General features: G+C 36.1%; 1 protein-coding gene across 18 annotated transcripts in view; it reads right to left on the bottom strand.

The window, feature by feature from the left end:
• BBS9 (Bardet-Biedl syndrome 9) overlaps positions 1–18,214 on the bottom strand; it is a 517,916-nt gene that overhangs the window by 268,977 nt on the left and 230,725 nt on the right. For all 18 annotated transcript variants that reach the window (XM_055293460.2, XM_055293455.2, XM_055293456.1 and 15 more), the window contains one exon: positions 8,380–8,475. In XM_055293460.2, the coding sequence (XP_055149435.1) occupies positions 8,380–8,475 (96 nt within the window). The remainder of the gene's footprint in view (positions 1–8,379; positions 8,476–18,214) is intronic.

Here is an 18,214-nt window from a genome sequence, read left to right on the forward strand (position 1 = left end):
GTGGGCAAGGACTTCATGGCGTGGGCAAGGACTTCATGGCGTGGGCAAGGACTTCATGGCGTGGGCAAGGACTTCATGTCTAAAACACCAAAAGCAATGGCAACAAAAGCCAAAATTGACAAATGGGATCTAATTAAACTAAAGAGCTTCTGCACAGCAAAAGAAACTACCATCAGAGTGAACAGGCAACCTACAGAATGGGAGAAAAGTTTTGCAACCTACTCATCTGACAAAGGGCTAATATCCAGAATCTACAATGAACTCAAACAAATTTACAAGAAAAAAAACAAACAACCCCATCAAAAAGTGGGCAAAGGACATGAACAGACACTTATCAAAAGAAGACATTTATGCAGCCAAAAGACACATGAAAAAATGCTCACCATCACTGCCCATCAGAGAAACGCAAATCAAAACCACAATGAGATACCATCTCACACAAGTTAGAATGGCTGTCATTAAAAAGTCAGGAAACAACAGATGCTGGAGAGGATGTGGAGAAATAGGAACACTTTTACACTGTTGGTGGGACTGTAAACTAGTTCAACCACTGTGGAAGTCAGTGTGGTGATTCCTCAGGGATCTAGAACTAGAAATACCATTTGACCCAGCCATCCCATTACTGGGTATATACCCAAAGGATTATAACTCATGCTGCTAAAAAAACACATGCACACATGTTTATTGTGGCACTATTCACAATAGCAAAGACTTGGAACCAACCCAAATGTCCAACAATGATAGACTGGATTAAGAAAATGTGGCACATATACACCATGGAATACTATGCATCCATAAAAAATGATGAGTTCATGTCCTTTGTAGGGACATGGATGAAACTGGAAACCATCATTCTCAGCAAACTATTGCAAGGACAATAAAACAAACACTGCATGTTCTCTCTCATAGGTGGGAATTGAACAATGAGAACACATGGACACAGGAAGGTAACATCACACACCAGGGCCTGTTGTGGGGTGGGGGGGTGGGGATGGATAGCATTAGGAGATATACCTAATGCTAAATGACAAGTTAATGGCTGCAGCACACCAACATGGCACATGCACACATATGTAACAAACCTACACGTTGTGCACATGTACCCTAAAACTTAAAGTATAATAATAATAAAATTTAAAAAAAGGAAGGTACAAAAATGCATGACATCAGTCTTTTTGTGTGTCAGAACATCTTCTCAAGTTCATCAATATAATGCTTCTATTCATATCATAAACAGTGAACTATACAATTCATGCTATTTGGAAATTTTGAAATGCGAGACAGAAAAGCAGATGAATGCTTTTTAAACCAAAATGTTGAGGAAATAACATAAACTATTTCAATAGGTTTTTTTTTTTTTCTTGAGACAGAGTTTCACTCTTGTCACCCAGGCTGTAGTGCAATGGCATGACCTTGGTTTACTGCAACCTCTGCCTCCCAGGTTCAAGTGATTCTCCTGCCTCAGTCTCCCAAGTAGGTGGGATTACAGGCAGGTGTCACCATGCCCGGCTAATTTTGTATTTTTAGTAGAGACAAGGTTTCTCCATGTTGGTCAGGCTGGTCTCTAACTCCCGACCTCAGGTGATCCACCCACCTCGACCTCCCAAAGTCCTGAGATTACAGGCATGAGCCACCGTGCCCGGCCTTTCAGTAGGTTTAACATTTTAAATATACAACCTCTTCAATATTAGCAACTAAGGATGGTTTCTCAACACTTACTTTTCAACAGGCTTTTTCCAAGCGAGATTTATATAATATTCTCATTGTCACTTGATAATATTGCTAAGAAATTATAAAATAAATATTAACAGTAATATTATATTGCTGAATCACTGTATAAGTTAAACTATTCTCAGGGGTATGAGGTGGGCATCAGTTGACCTTAGATTTGGTCATTATACTTGTCCCTAAGTTTCCTGACCTCATTAAAGGACTGTCACAGAGCCCTTACCACATGAACTTTCAGCACACAAGAAAATTCACTGATCCTTTGAAACCTCATGCTTTATCAAGCATCAGGATATACTTTCCTCTCTTCCTAGAATGACCTCCACTTGATAGTCTCCTACTCATTCCTCAAGACCCTCTACAAATAAAATTTCTATGGAGTTTCAATCCTTTGGGATACAACAGCACTAAAAAACATGCTTCTATAAGCACATCAAACATTCTATTATTGGTTCTCTTTAGCTGTTTGTCTCTCCCATTAGTGTAGGAGCTCCACAAGAGTCACAACAGTGTTTATACCTAACATGTCTGCTGAATGAAAAAGGAATAAATGTATTGTCTACCAAGATGAAGTAAAATAATACTCCCACTTCCTTTTTCTCCAGGTATTTTGTATAACACAGTTCAAGATCACATATGGTTTCTTTTGGAAGATGCAAAAGAAATCCTATTTCAAGGCCCAACCATTTTTCACATATGTGGCTACAATCCTTCTATTATACCTGAAAGCAAAATAATCAAAATGGACCAAAAAAAGGATTTTTAAACTTGACCTTATTCAATTCAGTCACTCTTTCTAGCATGTTAAAAATCTTTCAGGATATTGAAACATCCGATGTATTAGTTACCTTTTCCATTTTTCAAACACCTACCTGAGGCTATACCAATTTGCTACACATTAGGCATACTTTATCCAAAATGCTCAGGACCAGAAGTGTTTTGGATTTCAGATTTTTTCAGATCTGGGGATATTTGTAGTATATACTTAAGCAGTTCGGCATTCCAAATCCAAAAATCCAAAATCCAAAATGCTCCAAACTTCCAAACTTTTTGAGCACTTTGGATTTTGAATTACCAGATTTGGGATGCTTGACCTGTATTTGTGATTTGTCAGTGTCACAATGTGTCTATTCAGCATTCTTTGCAGACTATCAACTTAGCAAGACACAGCATTCTAAGTTGAAAACTCCCTCCAATCTTGGAGAAAACTTTTGCATTGTCTTCTATCATCGAATTATTTTGATGAAAAGCTAAATGCCATCTTGATTCATATCCCTTGAGTAACTTTTTTTTCTTTCTAATCTTTAAGAATACGGTCCTCAGTGCTCTAAAATTCCACAATGATTTGTCTGAGAGGGAGAGAGAAAGAGAGAGTGTGTGTGTACTTTCTCATTCATTGTGCTAAGCATCAAAACACCACAAAAGATCAACAAAACAAAGAGCTGGTTTTTTGAAAAGATAAACAAAATCAAACCTTTAGACTAAAAAAAAAAAGAAGGAAGACTCAAATAAAAGAAAAAGTGGAAATTATATCTGATACTACAGAAATATAAGGAATCATTAAACTGTTATGAACAATTATATGCCAATGAACTGGATAACTTACAAGAAATGATAAATTCCTGGATACATAAACCTACCAAGATTGAACTAGGAAGAAATGGAAAATCTGAACAGACTAATAACGAGTAAGAAGATTGAATCAGTTACACAAAGTCTCCTTCCAAAGAAAAGCCCAGGACTTGAGGGCTTCACTGCTGAATTCCATCAAACATTTAAAGAAGAACTAATAACAATTCTATTCAAACTATTCCAAAATATCAAAGAGAATGGGATACTTTCAAATTTCAATCTATGAGGCCAACATTATCCTGATAACAAAATCAGACAAGGACAAAACAAAAGAAGAAAACTACAGACCAGTATCCCTGATGAACAAAGATGCAAAAATCCTCAACAAAATCCTAGCAAACCAAATTCAACACAGCACATTAAAAAGATCATTTGCCATGATCAAGTGGGATTGATTCCAGGGATGCAAGGATGGTTTAACATAAGCAAATCAATAAGCATGAGACATCATATTCACAGAATGAAGGGCAAAAACCATATGATCATTTCAATAGATGCAGAAAAAGCATTTGACAAATTCAACATCCTTTCATGATTTAAAAAAACTCAATAATTAGGTACACAGGAATGTACCTCAATACAAATAGGCCTTTTCAATATCCACAACTGTGATACCTCATTTTCTTGAAATCTTTGTCCCCATTGGTCTTCTCTCCACTTTAGCAATCCACTCCCCCAATGATGAGCTTGCCATTATCAGAATCTGTAATCTCTCTGAACTCTTGTTCTCAATATCTGATCCATTCTCTGACCACTACCTTTTTTTTCCTTTTTTTTTTTTTTTTTTAACCTAGTTCACTTGCTCTATAACTCCTACTACTTTACTTCCTCAAACTTTCAAGAATTTTGATCAGGTGAACCCATTAATTTTTCACCATGTATCAGTTTTCTCTAATCTTCACCAATTTCCTTACCATCTCAGATTTGGTAGTCCATTATGATAATCAGTCTCATTAAAAACATTTTATCTGTAATTCTGTTTTAAAATCTAAGCCCTGTTTTTAGTTGCTTAGATGCTGATAAACAAATCACTTCCAGGGAAAATCACCTAACAAGGATGGCTGGTTTCAATTCAAAATGTAGGATCTCAAACTCTAGATGGAATTTCCACAATGCCTGTTTCCCTCATGAGTTTGCTTTCTTATTTTCACACTATTTTTTTCAGATTTATACATCATCAAAGCTCCTTTATCTCTCCACTAACAAATCTACAAAGTCTCCCTAGATGTACATACGATCCCTCCTGTTACAGAGAAGTTACAAAGGCCTATTCCTCAACCCCTCCCGCTAGCTTCTGCATCCCATCCCCTCGCTTCCTCAAGGACTTATGATCCACTTCTCTTTCCTGATCATCCACCTCTCCCACTGAACTCAATCATTTAAATTAATGTTCAAACATGTTCTAATATTGCTCATTTAAAAACAAAATACATACCTCCTTCATCCTACATCTCAATTCTGAGTTACTGAAATTAGTTGCTCAATCCTTATTGAAAACACTAGATAATGAAAACTTGCAAAACTAGAACTCAAAATTTATCCTTGGATCAGGCTGCAGCTTAGACCACACTGATTTGGGCTCAGGGAGAATTATATTTAATAAATGGAGCTTTATCATTATTTTCTAAAGTTCTGTGAAATCTGTTTCTCATAATTACATAAGCATAATCTTTATATAAACTATAGAGATATTATTGAAGGAATTGTCTTTTTGAATATTCATAAGGGAAATTTCATCTTTGACTCAGCATCAGTAAAGGGTGTGCATCTCTTCAACAAAAGATTTAATATTTTGAACATTCTGAAAATGGAAATAAAATGATTTCTTATTATTTTAGGTGACTAGCACCTTTTTGATCATACAGTATGTATTTCTGAGTATTAATCTTATTTCTACCTTTATTAGTTTCCTGCCCTGATTTTCTCTTTCTGTTTTCTTGAAATACTTATTTTCTCTTTTCATATTTTGGATACTTTTAAACTCTTCTAAATTCTTTAAGAAGCAAGTAGAACAAGACAATGTACAAATAGAGACAAAAGATAAAAACAGAACCAGAGAGAGGCAAGACCAAGAAAAGTATAGAAGCAGAAAGGGGCAGGAGAGACTGGGGAGAGAGAGCTAGCAGTGTTTGTTGTATATGGTAATAAGTCACTATGTGGATCTGGACCTTAGGAAAGCAGCATAAGAATATATACATATTTAGATAATAGCATATTTTTCTGAAATCCCATTATACTGAATCACTCGAAATTATAGACGAACATGCAGAAATATTTTGCAATATTAATTATAAAAACATTTGATCTCACAAAATTAGAACTTGCCCGTTATTTTCAATTTAGGACTGTGATAACAGTTTTCGGAAATGTTGCTAGCATATTTTTCCCAAATTTGAACACTACTTTTTTTTTTTTTTTTTTTGAGACAGGGTCTCACTCTGTTGCGCAGGTTAGAGTGCAGTAGTGCAGTCTCAGCTCACTGCAGCCTCAACCTCCTGGGCTTAAGTGATCCTCCCACCTCAGCTTCCAGAGTAGCTGGGACTACATTCATGTGCCACCACAACTGGCTAATTTTTCTTTCTTTTTTTAAGTAGGCACTAGGTCTCACTATGTTGCCCAGGCTGGTCTTGAACTGCTAGGCTTAAGTGATCCTCCCACCTTGGCCTCCCAAAGTGTTGGAATTAAAGGGGTAAGCTGCTACACCCAGCTACTATTCTGCTTTCTAAAAACATAATCCTACTCAGTTCCCCAGGGAATTTGGTTTGGTGTCTGAGACAATGAGCTACACCTTACTTTTCTCTTGTTTGCTTTGACTGATCTATACTGAATCAGAAAAAGGAACTAAAATCGCCATACAGCATACACGAAGCCTTGGTTGATTACCAAGCAGGTTTTAAAAAGAGATGAATACACGGAACCCACAGAAAATACTATCCAAGAGCCAAGGACAATTCTATGTGACTTACGAATCATTTGACTGTTTACTATGGAAGAAATACTAAGTTCTTTCCATTTGTAGGATTTTTCTGTAAAGCAGATTGCTGTACTATAATTAATACTAGGTACCTTTCAAAAAATGAAAAATGTCAAACACAGATTGGATACAAATTACTTCATTCCTTTCTTAGGAATGAATACTCTGATAAAGCAGTAGGAGCACCAACATCTGCCTCAATCCCGGAAAAGCACACTCTCCTTATACCTATCTCTCTCCATCACCATAGGCATCTCCTAGGTAGGATTCTGTGTGTCACTGTAGCCAAAAACCATCATAGAATCGTAATGACTACTAGTCAGGTTTCAATTTACACAGTTCATTTGGCTCCTGGTTTAAAAGGTCCTGTCCTATTCCATTATTTGATTTTGTCTGCCTACACTATGGCTGAGTCAGGGAATTGCCATACATTCAGATAAAGAGAATCAATCAGCTATATAATTGATTTTTGGTAAAATTTAGATAGCAGTAAGGTAATCATGGGCAACATCAGTGTTCTACTTGTTACTTTATATTAAAAGTTATAAATAAAATACATTAGGATATAAATATCTTCATTTGCAAAAATTTTTGCCTTTTTTAATGGTCTCAATTGCAGATTCATTATACAGCACCATCAACTGCAGTCAAACAAATGTGTACAATTTCCCAAAGAAATGTTGGCACAACTTTTTTAGTTTAACTAAGGATAACTGTTAAAACTAAGAGAAATGCACCAAATGGTTCTACCATCTAACTGGAGAATAAAGCTAATCAAAGCAAAATGGTGCTATGTACTTACAGTTAGCAATATTGAAATATACATTTGAAATTTTGTTAAGTGGATAGATCTCATGTTAAGTCTTCCTATCAAAATAAAATGATTTGTTTTTTAAAAAATGATGCCAATGTAAAGAATACTGCAATCATGACCAATCAGAAAAATCATGAAAATAATCTTCTCCTTCTTCTCAGAGTTGTTATTTCTGTGACCTATTATTAAGTCTTCAATAGTATCTGAGTCTATTTTACCAGTCACCAATTGACATATTCCAGAAACTATTATGATTTTAGCCATAAAAACATTGTTACAGTTTCTAAATGGGATGTCTGTTCCTCCTGCTAATACTTTTCTTTTTCAAAAACAGATGGCCTTATTGTACTCTTATTATTAGAAAAGCAATAACCAACTACAACTGCAAGTGCATGGGTAGAAAGTGAAAGCTCACCAGAAAAACTAGAGCTTTTTTTTTTTTAATTGGAATGTCCTGAGCCAGACTATTTCAAGGGGGTATGGGTGTGTGTGTGTGTGTGTGTGTGTGTATGTGTGTACTTTTTTCTCTCAATACAAATTTGTTAAACACTTCCTTTCTTAGTATCTTACTTTATTTCCATGAAGGTGTGTATAACTCAGTAAGTTCAGTAGCTTCAATATACTACATATGTCAAGAGCTAGTTTTACATTGACTAGTTTCAACTATTATTCTCACATACATAAAGCAACCAAATCAATAAAGCATATTTAAATTCAAACTTGACTATATAGTTACTACACCTTTCTGCCTATTGAAATTACACTCAGCAAAAGCTATCCACTTTCACTGTCATCTTTGCCAATGTCCAAAAGGAATAAACAAGAACATATGCAAGCAAAAAAATTCCAAGTTCTAGGAGTTCCCAAATCTAGTTCACCATATACCTACCTCAAAAATATTTTTCATTTCTTTAAATTCCTCTTAGACTTTCCTTAGCTCCAAGACAAAAATTACATACACTCTGATAAAGTGAATATATCAGTTACATATCTGATTTTTGGTGAAATTTAGATCATGGTAAGGTAATCTTGGACAACATCAGTGTTCTCTAATAAAACACAATCCTAACTTCATCTAACTTTCACATCCTATCACTTAATATCATGGCTTTTAGTTACTGAAATCTAAATGAACATCACCCTTTGCAGGAATCATTAATGTGAGTATCCTCTGTGATGTGGTATCCTTAGAAAAAAAACTAAAAAGCAATAATAACATGGTTTTACTTACGAGAAGTTTTGGAAGCAAGAAGAGTAACTCGAGCACCTCCTAAGAAGTGAAAACCCATTACATTCACCTGATCATCATCTGACTGACTTGCAAAACCTACAAAGAAAAGAAAGAAATCACCTTATGTAACCAGAAGGCAAAATTAACACATTTGAAATAGGAATCTTAGTTGAATGATGCGTGTTTTTTATGTCACTAGTCATGTATAAACTCCATGTGTGAGCTATAATATATTCACCTTGATTTCCATAGTAGTTTCCAATTAATGAAATTTCTGCCTTACACTAAAACTCTGGAGTCATTTAATTTCATTTATTCTAATGGTTGATTCCAGATATGAGACAGAACACGTGCAAGATGAACTTAGCATATCTTTTTATGCCAGATAGCAAGGAAGCTATTACTGAGCCAGTAGGGTTTTATGAAAAGGACTTGAAAGCCAGCTTAAAGAGACTACTACTGGCCAGAGATAAAAATATCAGGGTATCACCATCTCACACCAGTTAGAATGGCTGTCATTAAAAAGTCAGGAAACAACAGGTGCTGGAGAGGATGTGGAGAAATAGGAACACTTTTACACTGTTGGTGGGACTGTAAACTAGTTCAACCATTGTGGAAGTCAGTGTGGCGATTCCTCAGGGATCTAGAACTAGAAATACCATTTGACCCAGCCATCCCATTACTGGGTATATACCCAAAGGACTATAAATCATGCTGCTATAAAGACACACACACACGTATGTTTATTGAGGCACTATTCACAATAGCAAAGACTTGGAACCAACCCAAATGTCCAACAACGATAGACTGGATTAAGAAAATGTGGCACATATACACCATGGAATACTATGTAGCCATAAAAAATGATGAGTTCATGTCCTTTGTAGGGACATGGATGAAACTGGAAAACATCATTCTCAGTAAACTATCGCAAGTACAAAAAACCAAACACCGCATGTTCTCACTCATAGCTGGGAATTGAACAATGAGAACTCATGGACACAGGAAGGGGAACATCACACTCCGGGGACTGTTGTGGGGTGGGAGAAGGGGGAGGGACAGCATTAGGAGATATACCTAATGCTAAATGACAAGTTAACGGGTGCAGCAAACCAACATGGCACATGGATACATATGTAACAAACCTGCACATTGTGCACATGTACCCTAAAACCTAAAGTATAATAATAAAATAAAATAAAATAAGGGTATCAAAGAAAATAATAATTGCAATGGAGTAAAACACATCAAATATGTTTAAAGGCATGAGTTCATACAGAGACTTAAAAACAAAATTAAAACAAATAGTCACTATTGGATGATCTTAGAGAATCAATACTATTTATTTTAAGCTCTATTTATTTAAAATATTTTAAAAATTAGTAATAAAGGGAAAGAACCAAGCATTTATCCTGAAAACCCTACTCGAACTGCACCATATAACAACTACTAAAGGAAAGGTTCTCTCTGTAGAAATATTCCAGCTAAAAAATGAAGAAAGTGTGAAAGAAACAGAATATCTATTTTTCAGCCTGTAGTGAACTAATGGATCTCAGCATTGAATATCAATGGCTGTTACCATCACACACAGAAAAAGACAAACAAATATTATGTGCCCTCTGTCTGCTGAAAGTCTATACTACCATCCATGAAGAACTCCGGCCAAAATAATCAATCTTGACTCTGCTAGCTGTAGATCCAACTGACCAATTTACAGACAAAGTGACAGAGAAAAGAAATATTAGGCCAGGCATGGTGGCTCACGACTGTAATCCCAGCACTTTGGGAGGCCAAGGTGGGGTGATCACCAGGTAAGGAGATTGAGACCATCCTGGCTAACACGGTGAAACCCCGTCTCTACTAAAAATACAAAATATTAGCCGGGTGTGGTGGCACTTGCCTGTAGTCCCAGCTACCCAGGAGGCTGAGGCAGGAGAATTGCTTGAACCCAGGAGGTGGAGGTTGCAAGGAGCCGAGATTGTACCACTGCACTCCAGCCTGGGCAACAGAGTGAGACTACATCTCAAAAAAGAAAGAAAGAAAGAAAGAAAAAAAGAAAAGAAAAAAAAAGAAAGATTAAACATCATCACAGGGGTAAAGGATGTCACCAAGATGGTAAAGTAGGGGACACTAGTCTTCATCCCCAGTAAAAAAAATTAGAGAGAGAGAAAGACAGCTATTCAAAAACGATAATAGCCCCATGGGAGCTCAAGGGCCCATTTAAGAAGCTACAGCAAAACGGAACAAATGGCTGGTTACATCAGCATACCTAAGATGCCTACAGATGGCTAGTGACAAAGAATAAAGGCAACAGGCTATTGGTGACAGCCGTGGAGTGGGAACTTCCATGGTTCCCAGCAGCCTGCTCCACAGAAGACACCAGCATCTTTTGCCACTGAGGTAACCAACAGCCATTTCCACCAGGGAACCCCAGAGAAGAAAGCATGGCTCTATATTCCCATGCTCAAGAAGTAGCTGCTGTTGTACCACCCCAGGACCAAAACCACCACCTCTCCAAACCTTGCACATCCCCTAACCCCCAGGCCACAGTCACTTCATGAATGTGCATACTTCAGACACTGGCTCTGTGGCTGCACTATGCCCATCCATGTCTCAGATACCAGAGCTACCACCAGAGTGAGCCAACTCACACCCGAGGTCCTACAGCTAAGGTCTCTCTGTGTATTCCTATGGTTCAGTCATTACATCACATGCCATAGAGGACAAGGTCCCATTCTGTACCCCAGAGCCAAAGTAACTGCATATATCCAAGCTCCCATCTCAGGCTCCCTGGCTGTTTCATAAACACTAATGCCTCACATACCATCACCAACACAGCAATGGGGGTTCCTGTGCCCCAGGCACTGGTGCCATTACCACCCAAAGCCCAGAACCAAAGTCCCTTTACACATACCCATGCTTCAGGACTTGGCTCCATGGCATCTCCATAGGTGCCACTCATCAGGCACTGGAGACTGGCCCACAAGCCAGATAAGAGTGCCAAGAGGGATCCCCTTGGCCACGATTTCCCTGGTGGAAGAAAAAGAGATTGGGAGTACCCTAGCATCCACTGCCATTAAAGATCCCAATAGCCCTCACTATTGCTGAGAACACTCACAGAGTTGGCAACTGAGGATACCTGCAATCTTAACCAACACCAACCAACCTGCAATCTTAACCAACACCAACCAATCTGCAATCTTAACCAACACCAACCACAGCTAAGAGAGCTGCACACAGTTTACACTGTTATGCCCTTGCCAGGGCCAGAACCTCTACATCTCATACTGCCAGCACCCTTGACCCTCCCATAGGAGAAGATCTTTCACACCAAAATCAGCACACAAAGTTGGAAAGAGGACACTGATCCACCAAATGTGCCGGCATCAAGAAACATGAAAAACAAAGAAGACATATCCCTACCAAAAGAACACAATGATTTCCCAGTAGCTGACCCCAAAGAAATGGTCATCTACAGGTTAACAAAGAATTCAAAATAATTGTTTTCAGGAAGCTCAACAAACCAGGAAAAAAAAAAAAAAAAACAGAGAAACAAAACTCAGAATAACAAGTTTTGGAGCTGAAAAAATACAATGAATGAAATAAAAACAGCTGGGCACAGTAATCCTAGCACTTTGGAAGGCCGAGGCAGGCACATTATTTGAGCTCAGGAGTTCGAGATCAGCCTGGTTAACAAAGTGAAACCTTGTCTCTACAAAAAATAAGAAAATTAGCCAGGTGTGATGGCATGCACCTGTAGTCCCAGCTACTTGGGAGGCTGAGGTCGGAGGACTGCTTGAGCCCAGGATGTCAAGGCTGCAGTGGGCCATGATCATGCCACTGCACTCCAGCCTGGATGACAGAGCAAGACCCTGAGAGGGGAGGGGAGGGGAGAGGAGGGGGAGGAGGACAGGATGGAAGAAAAGGGCGGAGGGGGAAGGGGAGGGGAGGGGAGGGCAGGGGAGGGTGAAGGGGGAAAATACAATGAGGAACATCAAAAATAGAACTGATTAAGCAGAAGAAAGAATCTGTGAACTCAAAGTCAGATTATTAGAAAATACAGTGAGAGGAGGAAAAAAATGAAAGGAAAGAAGAAAGGCTGCACGATTTAGGGAACAGTATCAAGCAAAATAATAAGAGAAAATCTTCCAAATCTGGAGAGAAGTATAAATATCCAGATATAAGAAATTCATGACATCAAAACATAAAATGTAGGGGGATGGAGTAAAAATTATTCACATAACTGTAGAAAAAAACTAAATTACAGATCAATTTCTCTAATGAACATAGATACAAAAATTCTAAAATACAGTTTGGCAAATTAAATCTAAAAATATAGTGAAAATACATCATGACCATCTATAATTTATCTCAAGAATGCACGGTTGGGCTAACATTAAAAATTAATCAATGTAATCCACCATATTTAACCAAATAAAGAAGAAAACGATAAGAATGTCTCAGCTGATGTAGAAGTAATCTTGAAAAAATCCAATATCCACTCCTGATTACAGTCTCAGCAACCTAGGAATAGAAGGGAACTTCCTCAACCTGGTTAAAAAAAAAATCTAAAAAATACTTATAGCTAAAACATGCTTAATGGTGAAAGACAATGTCTGCTCTCACCATTTCTATTCAACATTGTCCCAGAAGTTCTAACCAAGGCAAAAAGCAAGCAAAAACAAACAATCCAGTTGGAATGGAAGAAGTAAAACTGTTTTGATTTGCACATAACATGATCATCTATGTAGAAAATCTGACTGATTAAATCTACAAAAATGCTAATAGAGCCTGCAAGTGGTTTAACAATGTTGCATGATACAAGATCGACATAAGAAAATCAATTGTAAGCCAAGTGGGGTGGCTCACGCCTGTAATGCCAGCACTCTGGGAGGCCAAGACAGGTGGATCACCTGAGGTCAGGAGTTCGAGACCACCCTGACCAATATGGTGAAACTCCATCTCTACTAAAAATACAAAAATTAGCCAGGCATGGTGGTGTGTGCCTGTAGTCCCAACTACTTGGGAGGCTGAGACAGGAGAATTGCTTGAACCCGGGAGGCAAAGGTTGCAGTGAGACAAGATCATACCACTGCACTCCAGCCTAGACGACAGAGTGAGACTCCATATCAAAAGAAAATAAAATAAATTGTATTTCTATGTATTAGCAAAGAACAATCTGAAATTGAAATAAAACACAATGGCATAAAAATATATGAAATAGGGATATATCTGACAAAAGATTTGTAAAACCTGTACATGAAAAACTACCAACCCTCACAGAGAGAAACAAAATAGACCCTAAATAAATGAACGATGGTCTGCACTTTCATCTTAAGAAACTAGAATACAGAGAGAAAATTATACCATGTTCAATATTGTTAACATATCAGTTCTCTCCAAATTGATCTATGGAATCAATACAATCACAATCACAATCAAAATCCCAACAGCCAGTTTTGTTTAATTTACAAGGTGATTCTAAGATTCATATGAAAATGCAAAGGACCTAAAATATCCAAGACAGCATTGAGAAGAATAAAGTTGGAGAAATTACACTACCTGACTTCAAGACTTATTATAAATGTACAGTCATCAAAACACAATGTTATTGGTATATAGCAATAGGCAAAGATATCAATGGAACAAAATTAAGGAAGCAGAAATACACCCACATAAATGTGGTCAGATGATTTTCAACAAAGTTGAAAAGGCAATTCAGTGGAAAAGGATAGTCTGAAAAATAGTGCTGTAACAATTAGACACCCAGATGCAAAAACATGAATTTCATCCATCCCTCACATCACACATAAATATCAGCACAAAATGGGGAAGAGAATTAAATGTAAAGTTTAAAACTAGAAAACTTCTACCAAAAAAAAGAGAGAGAGAAACTTTGCAACCTTGGATCAGGAAATATCTCTTAGATGTAACAGTAAATTTATGATCCATTAAGAAATTGATGAACGGGGGGTTTATCAAGATTAAGAACTTCTGCTTTTCCAAAGATTCTGATAAGAAAATCAAAATACAAGCCACAGACTGGGAGAAATTATTTGCAAATCACATATCAAATGAAGGAGTAAAAGAAGACAGATGAAAAAGAACACATACTATATAGTTCCATTTTATAAAATTCTAGAAAATGCAAAAAAATCTCTAGTAACAGAAAGCAGATCAGTGGTTGCTTGGGATGCAGAATAAGGAATTACTAATAGACAAAAGGAAACTTTTGGCAGTGATGGATATGTTCAGCATCTTAACCGTTGAGATGGTTGCATAGATAAATACAGAAATCAAACTTTTCAAAATTATATGCTTCAAATGTGTAATTTATGGTACAAAAGTCATACTTCAATTTAAGCTTTTTTAAAAGCACAAAAATATGTACTGAAGCTGTGTTTGAGAATAAAAGAATGTATAAAAATGTACCAGAAAAAATAAGTAAGCATTTTATAATCTTAGAATAGAGATCATTGCAGGCATAACATGAAAACCTGAAACTATGAAGAAGGCAATTAAGAAATTTTACTCCCTAAAAATATAAACCTTAAAAGAAGGAATTAAAAGAAGAAATACAAGTAGTTAAGAAAAATTAAACATATTAGAAATTCCAGTTAAAATTGAAATGTCATTTTTTACCTAATAATGTCAAAAATTTAAAAAGATTTAATGAATCCAGCTGCTATCATGGGCAGGAACCTTGATGCTGGGAGTATAACATGATACAATTTTTCAAAAAGGCAGCTGGTATTTGAATAAAGTTTTCAAATATGCATACCCATTAACTCAAGCATTTGTCTCCAAAGAATTTCTCCTAAGAGAAATAGAGAAAGCTGCATGTACATGACACCTCCAAACAATGGAATATTATGTAACCGTTAAAATATAAATGTATTGACAAGCAAATGTAGAAACATACTTGAGCAACATAAAAGACTATTATCAAATGACATTTTATCTGTTATTACATTTAAGTAAAATTTTTGTATAAAACTACTGGTATTGTGACATACATTGATGGTCAGGTAATTTAATACATGTTCCCAACCCCCTTTTCTCTAGCCCATTTAGTTCTCAGCCTCTTGTCCTGCTAAAGGAAGCCATGTGACAAAAATTATGGCTATTGAAACCTAAGCAGAAATTTCCTAGGGGAATCTTTTGAAAAAATCCTTTTCTGATAAAAGTTATCATCATTACTATATAGCCATTTCTTCCCCCTACCTCCTACCTTGTAGTAAGATATGATGCCTGAAGGTGAAGCAAATATCTTATTACCGTGGAACAAGTCAACACACTAAAGATGGCAGATTACAAAGAAAGAAAAAATGCTAGGTATTTCATAACAGTCATAAACTACTACCACAGCTTCCACTGCCCACATCTGGATTTCTCTTTACATGAGATAAAGAAATGTCTTGACCACACCTGTAGCTCACACCTGTAATCCCAACATTTTAGGAGCCCAAGATGGGAAGACCACTTGAGCTTAGGAGTTCAAAACCAGCCTGGGCAACATAGTGGGATCCTATCTCTACAAAATAATATTTTTTTAATTAGCTAGGCATGGTGGTACATGCCTGTAGTCTCAGCTACTCTGGAGGCTAAGGTGGGAGGATTGCTTGAGCCCAGGAAGTAGAGGCTGCAGTGAGCCACGATTGTGCCACCGCACTCCAACCTCAGTGACAGAATGAGACCCTGTCTCAAAAAAAAAGGTATTTATTGCTTAATTCACTTTTCTGGGGTGACAGAAGCACCTAAGATAGCTATTTATATATGTAAATAAATGTTTTCTATATAACTATTAAGCATATTAAAAGGTTTTTCTTATAATATTCTCTATTGGCAAGGTTTGGGGTACTAGACGCCTTTATTCAAACGTTGTTAGGGTTAACTGGTATTCCTTCAGGAAGTCAATTTCACACTATATTTCAGAAGTTATAAAAACATTGTGATTCTCTGTCTGACCCAGCAATTCCACTTTTAAATATTCATCAAATAAACTATAATAAATTTGAAGAAGTATTGTTACAACAATGTTCATCACAAGTATATTTACAATATTAATAAACTAAAAACATAAATATCTAAAAGAATGGTCAAATGATTTTATGGTATGGATTTATGAGAGAATACTATGTATTCATTAAAATCATATATCAAAAATATCTAATGATGTAAAAAGATGTCTCAAAACAGTATGACAAGTGAAATTCTTTTTGGGGATAAATGCTTAGAAAAAATATTTATTTAAAGATTAGACGAGTTAATGGGTGCAGCACACCAACATGGCACATGGATACATATGTAATAAACCTGCACATTGTGCACATGTACCCTAAAACTTAAAGTATAATAATAATAATAAATGGTATTAATTCTAGGAGACAGGAAAAAAAAGATTAGAAAAATGTAATGAAACAGAAAAAGGTATTGCTGGATAGCAGAATTACTAGTAACATTCACTTTTTTCCTTTCGGTTATCCACATTTTCTAAATTTCACATTTCTTTTGTAATAAGAAAAATTAAAGCTATTTTAAATATACCTATATTTGTTCACAGAAAGAGAACCGGAATAAACAAATGGGAAGACATGTAGAGTAAAAGTTGTTTTATTTCTTCTCTATAAAGCTCATTAATTTTGCTTCTTTCAGTTAAAAAAAACAGACACAGAAGATTTGCAATGGCAACGTTATCTAAGTCTTACTTTTATAAGGGTGAAGTGATACTTATTTTAAACAAGCACATGATTCCATCCAGCATGTTTAACATGAATACAAATCCAGGAATTTTTTTTAACCACTCTATATCATATATATTGGATCCCAGAAGAAATTCTTAAAAATTTTTCATTGTGTCCCATTCCTAAAGTGAGTAAGAAGCAAATATATGCTGATGAGCATAATGACATCAAAACAATTGAGCCCAAAATCAGGAGGAAAATGGATAAGTCATCTAAGCTTTCTTTAGCACACACTATCCAATTCGTATCTTATGGACATTACCTTTCTGCTCAAAGGCACGTGTTTTTATTCAATTCTAATTGGGTTCCATTTATCTACAGTAAAGATCAACCCTTCCTCAGAAGTCAGGTGCTTAAACGTTTTTCAAAGCCACCAATAAATTTGGTGTTCAACATATAATTTCCAACTATGTTCCTAAGGTAGTATAGGAGACCCAAGAAACTAATAAGTTTATGCAAGATGTTACAAAAGGTAGTGAGTCTGTTTTTTTCATAATCCAAGTTTGTTACAAGAAAACTGACTAAAAAATAAGGAGGTAAAAGAAGAGATGGGAGAAAGAACCCAAAAGGTAAAAAATATGTTGCTAACAATATATACATATATATCTCCAAACTCAATTCACACTTAAGAATAGAATAATTGTAGTAAAACATTTAATTTTGGAGATTTTTCAGAGTTATATATAAATAAAATTTTTGAAATACTGCAAATTAATAAAAAATAAATTTTAAGCATTTTAAGTAGTTAATAACACAAAAGTTGACTTACCATAAATTTCTAAACCTTATGAGAAGTATTGTTTGTATCCTAAATCTTATCCACTAATGCAAAGGTGAAGATGCATCTCATAGCCAACAGTGCTGATTTTTAATGATTTAAAAGGGTTGATTTAACTCCAAGATTTTATTCTTCAGTTCTACCCCACCATCAAGAAAGTTAATGACATGACACACTAAAAACCTTGGTTACTAAGGATGTTTTATCCAATAAAAGCTTCTTTAGTTTCTAAGCCACTCAGAAAGAAAAACGACACTTCTCTCCAAGTCATACCATCACAAATTACCCCAAATGTTCACTGTGATATTGAAGC

This window comes from Symphalangus syndactylus, chromosome 9 (genome assembly GCF_028878055.3).
Source record: "Symphalangus syndactylus isolate Jambi chromosome 9, NHGRI_mSymSyn1-v2.1_pri, whole genome shotgun sequence".
NCBI lineage: Eukaryota > Metazoa > Chordata > Mammalia > Primates > Hylobatidae > Symphalangus > Symphalangus syndactylus.